At 36.3% G+C, this 14859-nt stretch overlaps 1 protein-coding gene across 1 annotated transcript in view; it reads left to right on the forward strand.

Moving 5' to 3' along the window:
* The window catches only part of PLCL1 (phospholipase C like 1 (inactive)), an 83340-nt gene extending 79941 nt beyond the window's left edge, over positions 1-3399 (forward strand). The window contains exon 5 of the mRNA XM_044241232.1: positions 2936-3399. Within this exon, the coding sequence (XP_044097167.1) occupies positions 2936-3118 (183 nt within the window). The 3' untranslated portion in view covers positions 3119-3399. The remainder of the gene's footprint in view (positions 1-2935) is intronic.
* Positions 3400-14859: the final 11460 nt, after the last annotated feature.

Raw genomic sequence — 14859 nt, forward strand, 5'->3', positions numbered from 1 at the left:
TAAAAAGTAAAAATTTACATGTAGAATTAGTCTCTCATTTTGTCTTCTTCTATTAGTTAACAATTGGGTTTCTCTTTCTATTTCTTTTCTGCCTCTGTGATTCAGCCAGGACGCGTTGTCTCCTGGTTATCAGGAGATGATGTAGTTGTGTTTTCGTGCACTGGCACAAAGTGTTTTCTCCCAATTGGCCATTGTTTTCTGGAGAGAGGGACTTCTGTGTACCAGAACTAGCACAGTCTGGCATGCAGGCCTGGATGCCACCTCTTGGAACTGATGAGACAGCCTTCTGGCTGATTAATTACATAGATTTCATAACCTGCCTCGGAACAAGGGAAGGGAGAGCACTAGGCATTAGCAGCATCAAGCTGATATTTTTGCATCTTTCACTCTTCTCTTGCAGTGAGGGAAGATGCCAATTTTGCTGTTGTTGCAATTTTAAAATGCTTAATGATACTTTAAAAACTAAAAAGAAAACGATCTCTTAAAAGTAACACTGAAAAGGAGTGCAGATCTGATCTTTTTATTAATAGAGTTTGGTTTTTAAAGGAATCTTTCACTTTGTAAAACCAGCAGCAATATGCCTATCTCTGTAAAACAGACTCTTGCAGATTCATTTTAAGCAGATTAGTAAAATTTATATATTAACATTTGTACAGTACCAAGGTAATTCATTATAGTAACAGACTGTGATACCCGCTTTTCACATCATCTTATAGCATAGTTTTACTTGTGATTATCTAAATTACAGACAACTCTTCAACATATTTTCTTTAATCTTTAGCACTGTGAAGAAGGCAGGCTATTTTCGTGTTTACAGAAGAGCCTGTGGCTCAGGGAGAAATTGTTGGAGCTAAGGGCAAAACTAAGATAGCTTGACTTTTGTCCCTGCCAGCATGTCCTTGGTGCACCTGATCTGTCAGACTTGCCACAAAAGCAGTGATTTTCTTTACATCTGCATTGTTTTCATGGCTGAATACATGAGACAATGAATGGGAGGCTCTAACGTGCTTTGGAGAAATTGCACGGTTTTCCTTAAAGAGACACTGTATCATACAGTGGGTAACTAGAGCCAACTGCTGGACTTGATTGAAACCCCTTCTCGACCACATAGCTGTTGCATGACTCTGGGAAAGGACACTGCTCTGGGCCTTAGTTGTTTGTTTGTTTTTTTTTTTTTGTTTTGTTTTTTTGTTTTTTTTTTTCCCCATCAAGAAACCAAGAATAAGAAAAGTGTCTATCTTTGTAGGGTTTCTCTGACAATTGAATGAATGAACATATGTAAAGCACAAAAAAGAGTGCCTGTACAGAGTAAGCACTTTATATGTATTATTATTACTATTTAAGAATTGCATTTTTCAGAGTGGATGTGACTTTGTTTTTCACTGCCCCGAGGGTGCTCATCACTGTTCAGAGCTGTCTCCCCAGATTCTGCTGGCATAGTGAATATTTTTCCCTTAGAAAATCCATCTCTATGTGACAGTGTTCATTTTCTAGTCTTTAGTGGTGTGGGAAATAGGACGCTGGACAGAGGTGTTGGTCCAGGTCAGTCATTTCCCAGCTGTGACTTTGGGTCAGTCACTAAACCTCCTCAGGTTCTGCCTCTTTTCTCCTCACAAGAAGGCTAGACTATAAAACCTCCACGTCTGCTTATAAAATCCCGTTCCATGACTGAAGTGATTGGGTAAGTCCACTTTAACAAAAATATTAGGCAAAGCCATCCTTGTGCATCCCATTCAGTTAAATCCTGTTATTAGAAGGATTTCGTTGTTATTACATAGGTAAGACTGGCAAGTGCTTGTGTAGATTTTGAGGAATGGAATATGCTGTGGCATTTTTTAACGTGTTTCATCAGACATCCTGAGGAAAAACCACTCCTCAAATTAAACAGCGTCTCATGGAGCACATTGGACAAAATAGGTGACTTATCCTTTTGCCAAGTCTGTGCTTTGTGGAGCAACTCTCCAGCCATCAGTGTCAACTCCACATCCTCCCACTGTCCCCTGCCGTTTGGGGTCACAGAACCACTGCAGTGAGAGTGGAGAAGGAAGAGAGGAAGGACCATTTCCTCTTTCGCCTGTGCCCCGTGGGAGTAGGATCCGGCTTCTCCGCACTTGGTCTGTCGGGGGCCTGGGTCAGCATCAGCTTATACACCTGAACATTATTAACAAAGAAGTAAAATAAGAAATTTAAAAAAAAAAAAAAAAGGAGAGAAAGTCTTTCTCAAGTGCTGATGTTCCTGAGAGCGGATGGTTTCCTGTGATCCTCATTTGCTTTTTGTTTTGATCGACATGCTAAGGCTCCGGAGCCCTTTTTTTTTTTTTCTCCCCATCACCCAGATGGAAACATTGTCTTTAGGGTGATGGAAAAGAGATAAGGAATGTGGGTAACTAATAATTTATTAAAAGGCAGGTTGCAAGGGTAACCCAATATATAAAAACCCAGATTACTAAGCATAATGGAGTGTGATTTACTCTACAGAAGACGTTTTGCTTTGTAAGCTCTTATACATTGAGGGGCTGATTTAATTTTCAGTTCTTTAAAGAGGAGCTTCTTTCCTTGTTGTCTCCCAAGCCTAGGAATGCTTGGGCCTGGGTGGGACAGGAGTTGCAGCAGTTTCAAAGCCTCAGACCATGGAATGGGATGGTGCATCATCCTCATAATGCAGAGTAGCCCCCCCGCCCCAGGTTATTCCTCACTGCAGGAATCTCAAGAGGCTACTGGCAACCACTGACCTGATTGGGAAGGAAGGCCCAGGTTGAGGTCCCTGGCTTAAAGAGCAAGACCCTGAACAGTGCTAGAAAAAAGCCCGGGGGTATTCCCAGGTTCTGAGTCCATTTCCTCACTGAGGAGTAGCACTAATATATAAAGTAATGTCACTCAGGTTACGCCTGGTCCATAACTTTCTCCTTTGGTTTATATTTGTCCTTGTTTGTAGGGCCAAGGAGATCTGTTGAAGAACGCCAAGAATGAAGCTGTAGAAAACATGAAGCAGATCCAGCTGGCGTGCCTGTCCTGTGGACTTAGCAAAGCACCCAGCAGTGGTGCAGAAGCCAAGAGCAAACGCAGCCTGGAAGCCATCGAGGAGAAGGAGAGCAGCGAGGAGAATGGGAAGCTGTGACCGGAGCAGGGCCGACACGCCCACCCAGCCTTCGCCCCAGCGCTCTGGTGTTTCTTTCTGGTTTTCTTTCTTTAAGCTTTTTCAAAGTTCACAAAAAGATGCCCTCTGTGGGGTGTTGGACATAGATATGTTCACAATGTCAGTATTTTAATGTAGTTAACTTATCTAAGTTAAGACCTTTAGTAGCGGTGTTTAAAGTTCTAAGATGTGTACATACCCATGTGTGGATGTGGGTGGGAGCGTGTGTGTATGTGTGTGTGTGAGAGAGAGAGAAACAGAGACAGAGAGAGAGAGGGAGAGGGAGAGAGAACAAAAGAAAGAAAGGAAGAACCAGAAAGTGACAGAGAAAGGAAAAGAGAGACATTGAGATCCTATGAAAATCTAGTCTATGTTGCATTATTCATTCAGTAGGTCATTATCTTATCATTTTGGGACAAATTTGTTAATCTGAAATTCTAAAGAGCACTTACTATAACCGGTTACTGTGTTTACTTTACTTTGTCATTCAATTTAGAGATCTTAACATAGGTTGTTATCAAACGAAGCCAAATTTACCAATGCATAGATGTTTTGGTAGATTAAATATAGATTAGAAAAATTCCCAAGAATTGCAATAGAGATAAAAGTGAGAAAGATAAACAAGTGATCAGAATTTCTGATGTCAGCAAAATAACTTCTTCAGTTAGAAACTCTTTAAAGTATTCATTAAATCAAATCAATTTTTAGAAAGTTTTTGGTAGTTTAGTAAGTGTATGATTTCAATGGAAAAGCTGATCATAAATGAATTTATATCCACCTATGTGGAACTCTGAGAGTTCTGTTGTAATTGGGATTTTAATGTGACATTATTTTCAGTTATAAAATTTCAAGGTTGAGATTTGTTGGAAGGTCTCATTCTTCCAAACTGGAATCTAGCATTCATTTTCTATAATGGACATGAGCAGCTAGGAGGTCTTGTCTTTGATTAAATATAATTTATTGTACTAAATTTAAATTGAAAGACATTGTTCAGACAATACCACATTATCATGTTGAGCTCATATAAATTCTGTGGGCCAGGTAACATCTTTGTGATGATTTAAGAACTAACTGATTATAAATATGATACAATTTTAATATATGAACAAAAACATACACACAAAAGAAGCAAACTAATTAGGGTACATTTATAATTGCATACAGATAATTTTTACCCTAATATATTCATAAAGTACTTGAGTGTAGTATGTTTGTTACCTCCAGAAGAACTAAATGTTCTATGGTTATGAAAATATATTTATTTAAAACATTGCTTTTATTTTGAAAAGCTTCTTAATTAATTTGATTAACAAATACACCAGTTTTGGGGGAACCTAGGGAAGATAATTGTTGACATTTTGCAAATATAAGCATCTTCTGTAGCTACTGTGTTAAGTTATTTCTGACTTCTTAACACTATTATGTTCATGTTGCACATTACTGAAAGTAAAGATATGAAACAACACTTTCATTGTTTTCCTTTATTGTGAATTCATTGAAAGAAAAAATGAAAATAATGAAATATAATGATATTATATTAAAAATATCTCAAAGGGTATGATATTTCCATGGACCAAATATGGTCCTTGGAAATTTCTCCTTGGGTTTCAAACTGGGCACCTGGGGGAGGTTCATGAGCTCATTTTAAGGTAGGTTTCCAATGGTACTACCATTGCCTGGAAAAATTTCTTTACCCTCCATTACACTTAACCTGCGCAGTAAAAGGAATAGTAGAATGCAAGTGTCTAAACTCCTTATGATGAAAAGTGGATGATAGAGACTGAAACAAAACCCATTTTACATCAGTCAATTGGTTGGTTTCACCTGTGGACCTCTTCACCTCCCTGAATTCTACTCAGAGAAGTCCTGGCCTTTCCTAGTGGTACAGAGAGGTGGGAAGAGAAGATGAAGAGTGAAAACACTCAAAGAATATTATTAATTTCGCTACTTGAGGTTCAAAGCCAATCCTTAAAAGTGTCTTCCCTGATTCATTCTCCTTGTCTTGAAGTTCCACTCACACCTAGGAACTTGCCCAAATGCTCTTGAACTGTTTTTGTTTTTAGTTTAAATAGAGTTTGAAAAACAGAATAAAACGAAACACAAGTATTCTTGAGAACATGATATGGGTTCCACCTCATGTAATGCTACTTCTGGCCATGGGTTATCTGCCATTCTGTACTCCATTGTGTTGGGTATGATTGATAGTCAGGGGGTGAGGGGTGGGGTGGGATGAGTGTTAGATTTCGAGAATGGTCTTGCCTCTGGATAGAATAATAAAAACAAACAAAACTTTTTACATTATTACATCCTGCCAGTGTCTGTCTTCTTTCCAGACTTGTACCGCGTAGAAAAATCCTCCTTCTGTCCACTTAGCTTTCAACAGTACTAGGAAGATAATGGTAGATATTATTTCTGTTTTTGTTTATTAATTTTTACATTGCCAATTAATTTTCATTAGTTTTGAAGCGTAGATGGTAGACATCATCGCTGACAGAGCCACTGATAGAGTAAATGGAAGAATCAACTTTGGATTCTGGTTTGTCTGATTTTATGTGCAAGAGCATTGGTTCTGTGGTTTTGATTTTCAGTTTAATTCTCATAATTTTAAACTAAAGTACTCTTTCCCTTATAACCAAAATGAAAAGGCCGTTATTGTATTCTTTGATAGTAAAACGCTAATGATCAATATTAAACACGCAAAAACAGATCTGTAAAACAATCACCCCCTATTAACATTTAGATTTATACCCCTTCAGACACTGAACATGCTTTGATTATACATACATCTAAATATGCTTTGATTTTTAAGAAAAGTGAGATTACATTATATAAAGTGTTTTTGTAATAATCTTTTTACACAATAAAGACAATACATCATGAATCACTTTCTGTCAATAAATATATATGTACATTGAGGCTCTCAGCCTTTGAACTGAATCTAGTATGCTAATAATGTGTTTTATTTGGTCACTGAATCTTTTTCAAAAAATTTTAAATAATAGGCAATTTTCAAAAATCCAGAAATTTCACATCAAAGTTTAATTTCCCCTTCTAAACGATCGGGTATTCTGATGACACTAGATACCCTTCCACATCTCTCCACATCTTATTTGTCATCAATTAATTGAAGCCACCTTCTTTAAGAGGGGCATGCACTACCCAGTTTGCCAAAGAGCTTCTTCTCTCATTTATATCACCTCCAGTCTCTGTAGATGTCTTTGGTGGAGATTCTTGATTCACATTAGTGTTAGTGTCTTATTGTGTGGATTATCATAACATATTTAGCCAATCCCCTGTTTTCTCTCCCAATTTCTTGTTATGTAAGCATTGCAGTGATGAAATCCATTTGTTCAAAGTGGTTTGATTTTTTTCTTTAGGATAAATTTCTAGAAGTAGAATTATTGGGTCAAAGGATACATAGATATTTTAAGGGTTTTGAGATGCATTACAAAGTAGCTTCCAAAAAATGTATCCAATTTCAATTCCCAAAAGAATTTGTGGGAGTGCTCAAATCTTGACTAATACTAAATATAATTATTGTTATTTATATGTTTGCCAATCTGCTAGATTAAAAAATTTTATTTCTTTTTATGTCTACTCTCTAGTGAGAGTGAACACATATTAGTATGTTCATTGACTATGGATAATCTCATATAAATAGTTTTGAGTTTCCTGATCATTTTTGAGTGGGGTGGTAACTTTTAATCTTTTTATTATTATTTTTAAGAAGTAGTTACTTAATAAGAATCTTAACCCTGTGTTTTTCCATATATATTACCAATGTCTTTTGACATGCAGATCCCTAATTTAATCCAAATTATTATTTTTTCCATTATGAGTAGTGTTAAGAGAATTTTGTCCATCTACGCTCATGAAAATATTCTCCTAAATTACTTTTCACATTTAAATCTGTAATCCTCTTAGCTTTGCTTTTTTGTGTATAGAGTAAGTTAGATGTCTAATTTCATTTATTCTAAACATGGATAATCAGTTGACCCAGCTTATTTATTGCACACTGTCCTTTATCCATTCTTCTGTAATGCCATCCTTGTAAAAAATGAAGCACCCATGTATGTGTGTCTATTTCTGGAATCTCTATTTGGTTCTGTTGGTCGGTGTCTGTCCTGGAAACATTACTGTGCTGTTCTAATTATGATAGCTTTGTAATGTTTTTGTATCAGAGAGAGTAGGCCTCCCCACTTTTCTTCTTCAACATTTCCTCTTCGCATTTCCATATGTCCATTTCTATTAGGTACCTTCTGGAACTTTTATTGGTATTACACTGAATGGATATATCATTTTGGGGAGTTTGGACATAATTCACATTATTGAGTATTCCAATCCATCTGCATGGCGTATTATTCCATTTATTCAGGTTGTATTTAATTTCTCTTGATACAGTTTTATAGATTTCTCTATAAAGTTCTTACAAATCTTTCCGTATATCTATTCCTAGGTATTTGACATTTTTCATGCTATTAGAAATAGCAATGCTTTCAAACTTAAGTTTCCAAATTATATATAAAAATATAATAGATTGTTTTGTAATGATCATGTGGACTATCAAGTGAACTTGCTAAACTATTTGTTGATTTGAATTGTCTATTTATTATTTGGACTTTATAGGTACAGATTATGTCATATACAAATAATGGCAGTTTTATCTTTTCTCTTCCGATCTGTATGCATTTTACTTATGTTTTTTATCTGCTTTTCTTGATTTGTAGAACTGGTTAAAACCTTCAGTATAATATTCAATAGAAATGATGTTAGTAAACATCCTTTCTCCTTCCCAACCTCAGAGGAATTTTGCAGTATTTCAACATTATGTATGATGTTTACTCTGATTCTGGTATTCTGATAGATTCATTAGGGAATGAAAAAAAAATTAAATATATATATATGTATTTAGTGAGATATATATATAATAGTGAGATATATACATATTTACACACACACACACATATATATGTATATATAACTATAAAACTGTTAGAAGAAAATATAGGAGAAAATTTTTGATCCTGGGTTAAGGCTATGAATTTTAGATATGACACCAAAACACAAGTAACAAAGGAAGAATAAGACTGAACTTCATCAAAATTAAAGACTTGTGTACTTCAAATGACACCATCAAGAAAGTGAAAAGACAATCTGTAGGATGAGTTCACAACTTGTATGTATGATAAAGGACTGGCATCCAGGATACATAAAAAATCACTACAATATCATAAAAAGACAATCCAATTTTAAAAATGGACAAAGGATCTGAATAAACATTTCTTCAGAGAAGATATACAAGTGGGAAATAAGCAAATGTAAGGATACTCAACATCATTTATCATCAGAAAAATTTAAATTGAAACCACAATGAGATACCACTTCTTACCCACCAGGATAGCTATAATAGAAAAAGACAGGTAGCAACAAGTGCTAGAGAGGAAGTAGAGAAATTAGAACCATCATACACTATTAGTGTAATGCAAAATGGTCCAGCTGCTTTGGTAAAGAACCTGGCACTTTACCAAAAGATTAAACATAGAGTTACTATGTGACCAGCAATTCCACTTCTAGGCATATCCCCAAGAAAAATGAAAATACATGTCCACGAATGCGTATAGCAGCATTATTCAGAATAGCCAAAAAGCGGAAACAATCCAAGTGTCCATCAACAGATGAAATGATAAGATAGTATATCCACAAAACGGGTTATCAACAATAAAAAGAAATGAAGTACTGAGACATGTTACAACATGAATGAACCTTGAAAACATCATGCTAAGTTAAGGAAACCAGGTAGGGAGGCCACCTATTGTGTGATTCCATTTCTATGAAATGTCCATAAGATGCAAATCTGTGGAGACAGAAAGTATACTAGTGGTTTTCAGGGGCTGGGAGGAGGTGGGATAGGGGAGGGACCGCTGATGGATATGTGTTTTCTTTTGGGGTGATGAGATGTTCTGGAATTAGATATTGATGATGGTTGCACAGCTTTGTGACTGTACTAAAAACTACTGTGTAGTTTAAGAGGGTGGATTCTCTATTACGTAAACTATCAGTGAAAGAATTACTTTAAAAAAAGAAACATAGAAAGAGTTTACAGAATGAGCCGAGCACCAGTGAATAGTGAAATAACTCCAAGAAATCTGATACATATGAAATAGATAGGGATGGGGAAAAAGATACTTGAAGAAATAATGACTGAGAAAACTCTTACTTTGAATGAAAACTATAAAGCCACAGATCTAAGAACCTTCAAAAAAATCCCAAGGACCAGAAACATGAGGTAAACAACCGAGACATATTATAGTAAAATTATTCAAAAGTAGTGGTACTGAGAAAATCTTAAAAGTAGATAGTGAGATAAGACATGTATATGTAGTACATAGAAAACTAGAAAGCACATTATTTAGCATAACCTAAATGGACAATGGAGCAAATTTAACTGAAAGAGAGGCAAAAACTTAATTCTAGAATTCTATGCCCAGTGAAAGTGCCATTTAAAACTAAACGTGATATAAAGAATTTCAAAAGATGAAAGACTTCATCACCAGCACACTTGCAGTAGAAGAAATGTTAAAGGAAGTTCTGACTTTGTTAAATGATCATTTATTAAGTCAAGTCCCAAGGTGCTGGATGTTTCCACAGAAGGCCACAAGGGAATTGAAGTAGAGAAGTTTGTTACTCATAACTTCCAAAAATGTATGTGGCACACTTTAGTAAGGGACCATGGGGTGGTAGAGGCAGGGTACAGGCAGAAGGAAAGTGGGGAACTGAGGGCACGTACGTTTATTTTGGGTCTGAGGTGGAGAGCTTTGGTGTTCTTGGGCTGAGGCTGGGTTGGCCAGTTCAAAAGTGGGGTTTTCGTAAACTTTGTGGGGGTCTTATCTACAGGGCACTCAAAGAGAAGGCTCTCAGATGGGGAAAGACTATCACAAGGGTGGTTTGGGGAATTTATATCGGGAAATTGTATTTACCTACGACTCTGTGTGCTGTTATCTAGAGCATGCATTCAAGAGGGGGCTAGTGTTGGTTCAAGGCCTCCACAGGCCTCCTGGCCACACAAAGTGGATGCTGAGGCAGCAACATTATGGAGTAGTGTGACTAAATTCTCAACAGAATTCCTCTAGACTGGAGGAAATGATGTCAGACGAAGATATGGATCTACACAAAGGAATAAAGAACACTAGGAATAACAACTATAGAGGTAAATAGAGTAAAAAGTATATTACTTAAATCTCACAGAGTTAAATGACTGTCTAAACAAAAAGAACAAGGTAATAAGGAAATCGGAAAAGATATAAAAGGAAAATGTATGATAAGAATAGCACCAAATTGGTAGAAGAGAAAGACTCCAGTACTATGTGTGAAATAGTCTGATACCACTTGAAGGCTCATTGTGATAAGTTAAGGAGTAACTTATCACAATCCTAAATCAACCACTAAAATTGAATCAGCAGAATATATTCAATTAATCCCAAGAAGGCAGAAATAGGAAAAAAAAAAAAAAAGGAAGAAAGAAGAGATGGGGGAAAAGAAACAGATAGCAAGATGTTTGTCTTAAAGGCTAAGCATGTCAGTAATCACATTAAATGTAATTGTATAAATAAAATTGTCAGATTGAATAAGAAACTAAACAGTACGCTGTCTGTGGAAAGTACACCTCAAATAGAATGATACAAACAGGTTAAAAGTAAACAGATGGGAAAGATACATCATGCAAACATGGATCAAAAGAAAACCAAGGGGCGTCTGGGTGGCTTAGTGGGTTAAGCCTCTGCCTTCAGCTCAGGTCATGATCCCAGGTCCTGGGATCGAGCCCCACATCGGGATCTCTGCTCCGTGGGGAGCCTGCTTCCTCCTCTCTCTCTGCCTGCCTCTCTGCCTACTTGTGATCTCTGTCAAATAAATAAATAAAATCTTTAAAAAAAAAAAAGAAAACTGAAATGGCTGTATTCATATCAGATGAAGTAGATTTCAGAGCAATGAATGGTGCCAGGGATCAAGAGGGTCCTTTCGTAGTGATTAAGGAATCACTTCATCAAGAAGATGTTATAATTCTAAATGCTTATGCATCTAAAATCAGTGCTTCAAAATGCATGAGGCAAAAACTGATAGAATTGTCAGAAGAAATACACAATCATATGATTATCATCCAAGTCTTCAATACACCTTCCTAAGCAGTTGATTGATCAAATAGAAAATAAATATGATCTAAGAGATTTAAATAATATCATCAACCACCCTGACATAACTGATATTTCTACAACACTGCCCTCAACAAGAGTAACATACATGGTTTTTCAAGTGTACAGGAACATTTATCAAGAAAAACCATGTTCTGGGTCATAAAGCCAATCTCAAGAAATTTAAAAGGATTAAAATTATACAAAATGTGTTCTCTGACTATGAAGGAATTATATTAGCAATCAATAATAGAAAGACATTTGAAAAATCTCCAAATATTCAAAAACTAAATGAAGTACTTCTAAATAATTCATTAGTCAAAGAAGAAATCAAAAAGGAACTCAGAAGGTACTTTGAACGTAACTGACAAATCATCAAAATTCTTAGAATAACACTAGTGTCATTCCGAGGAGGAAATTTATAGCAGTTAATATGTGTATTAGAAAAGATGGGAATACGAAAACTTTAGGCCCATGAATTCTACAACTTCTTACAAACTGCCAAATCTCAAAACAATTATAATGAGTAAAAGAGGTCCAACAAAAAGCACATACCGTGTTTCTAATAATATAAATGTTTGGAAATGCAAACTAATGAATCATGACAGAGCAGTGTTTGCCTGGGGAAAGTGGGGGGTGTCGGGGCTCCAAGTGGCAGAAGAAAACTTTCAGGGAGGGGGTCTGTGTTCATTATCTTGATTGTGGTGATGGCTTCCCATGTTATACATCAAAGTGTAACTAATTGTATGCTGCAAATATGTGGAACTTACTGTATGACATTATACCCCAATAAAGCCCTTAAAAATACACAACAGTATCCCTAAGTTAATAATAATTTCAAGGAAGCTTTATGTATTTATTTTCATTTATAAGTAAACTTACCCCTGCCTGTCTGTTTGCTGTTTCTTTTTTCCCTTGATGTTCATGATTTCACTTCTGTATATTTTTAGATAATTCAATTTTATTTTTAGCTGGGAAATAGTGAGTTTGAAGAGTTAGGTATCTTTTTAGCTTATAAAAGTTTTCTTTTTGCATTTTCCAGCATGTGTGTGTGTGCGTGCCCGTGCGTGTAGGGACATATTTGCTTCGTGTCACTGTTTTAGTGTCTTTAGGAACAGCATTTGGCCTCATCATCGTCATATCTTTCCCTCATCTTTTCTGTAATCACGCTATTTTTCTGCACTTTGAATACTGGGAGGTTTTCTTGTGACTTTCCTTTACCACAAAAATTCCATATTCTATATTGTCAGTCTTGCTGCTTAATATTTGATCACATTTTTCATTTCAAAGAATTTCTTCTTTAACTCATCTCATTCTTTATTTAAATTCCTGCTTGCCTCTCAGACAGCTTTTCCCCTCATGATCTATTTTCTGGTCCCATCTTTAATAGTTAGCTCTTACCCTGTCTTCTGTATGCCACATACTGTATCCGCTCATTTAGTTCTCAAAACTGTCTTAGAGACTGATATTCTTTCCAGTAGAAGGGAAACCGGGGCTGAGAGACTGCTCAGTTTCTATTGCTGCGTAACAAATTGCCCCCAAACCTCCCCGTTTAAAGAATGGAGTCCATTCATTTTGTTCAGCTATCTGCAATTTAGGTAGGGTTCCACCGGAGGGTACCCATCTCTGTTCTACTCAGTGTCACTTGGGATGATTTGAACGCCAGGGGTTGGAATCATTCGATTTGTTCTCGCCCAGGGCCAGGAGTCAGTGCTGGCTGAGAACTTAACTGCAAGATCTACAGAGGGCCTCTGCATCGGTGTTCCTGGAGATAGCCTTCCAGGATAATGCCAGGTCACCTTTATGACTTCGCCACGTAAATCACACAGCACCATTTCTACCACATTGTATTCACTGAAGGTGACCATGAAGGCATGCCCAGTGTCAAGGAGAAAAGGTGTGATGAAATTAACTATTGATGGGAAGGTTCTGGAAGAGCGTGTGAAGCCAGACATGTTGCTGTTGCCAATTCTGGAAATTTTAATCTTCCACAGAGAAGTACTTTTTCCAAGGTCATATGATAATAATGGAGGAAGATTACTTCACAGAAATCTTATTTCATAAAAATGATAGTAAATTTCCTGGAGTAAAACTTGATGCTATCTCAAATTTTTTTAAAGATTTATTTAATTATTTTAGGGGGAGAGAGAGGGAGAGTGGGTGTGTGAGTGTTGGGGAGGGGCAGGGGAAAGAAACTCAAGCAGGCCCCTGTTGAGCGGGGAGCCTGATGCAGGGTTCTATATCACAACCTTGAGATCATGGCCTGAGCCCGAATCAAGAGTTGGCCACTCAACTGATTAAGCCACCCAGATGCCCTGATGCTATCTCCAATGTTCTTAAAAATTTATATGTATGACCATCTATGACTCTTATGTTATATTTTAGCATTTAGTACTATAGTCTTTTATGTTACTTTATACATTCATGTGGATTTGCTTTTCTTTTCTGACTGCTCTTGTAATATTTGATTCAAACTTTTTTTTTTTTTCTTAAGAAATGGCTTGACATTATTCTTGCTAGAATTCTTCACTGTTAGCTTGGATGTTGTTAAAATGCTTACTTAAAATTTAAGTGCAGAACTAAATATTTTATCTTAAGCAGCAGGATCTAATGTTACTTACTTGGTAATCTGGTTACATTAGGAGTAAGGACTTGAGACCTAGTAAATCTCAAGTGTTCCAATTCCTAACGAGAGAACAACTTCGTGGTAATAAAAGTGAACAGTTTTACATGGTTTACTGATTTCACTCCTAAATGGTACAATGTTTTCTTTTGCAACAGTGTTCTGTTTTGTGATAGATTTTATAATCTTCATTTGGCATTTAGGGAAATCAAGATGTCTTTCTTTGTCTAGGGAACCCTAGAAGTTATACTTACTGGCTCTTGATATGGTGACTTTTCATTTTTCCATAGCATGTAGCAGTACCTTGTCAATAAGAAAAAAGAAACTGGAATAACAACTCACCCAAAATGTTTAGTGCACAGTCAGTTTCAGCTTAAAGCCAGGGAAGTCTTGCAGTGGTGGGGATTTTTTTTTGCACGTGGTTTCATCAGGGTGAACATGTTTTTGGCTTCCTGGTAGCATGAGGCATAAGTGGACTTCTAGGTTTTACATGTTTTCTAAATTCTTTTAATTTCTGCAGGACCTAATCAGAACATATATTTGGATATGTTGGAATATATTTGTGAATATATAACCTGAATGTATATTTTGTTTGGAGATTGGTAGGTTTGATGCTGTTGTATTGAGGTTCGGTGTCTGCATTTGTCTATTTACAGATATGCCATATAAATATTGTCATCTCTTCCATATAGTCTCTTTAAAAAATATAATGCATGAATGTTTGGATGTTAGGGTCTCTAAAACAAGCATACTAACAGCTGCTGGCAAAATGCTTAATAGCCTTTTTTTTTATCTGTCTTTTATTTATGCAGTCACAGATTTCAGCATTCTCAACAAGGAATCCGTAATTACTTGTTGGGTAAAACAAACCATTGACATCGGAAAGTATAAGAGTAGCTTTTATGCGAATATTG

This window comes from Neovison vison, chromosome 3 (assembly GCF_020171115.1).
Source record: "Neovison vison isolate M4711 chromosome 3, ASM_NN_V1, whole genome shotgun sequence".
In the NCBI taxonomy this organism is placed as follows: domain Eukaryota; kingdom Metazoa; phylum Chordata; class Mammalia; order Carnivora; family Mustelidae; genus Neogale; species Neogale vison.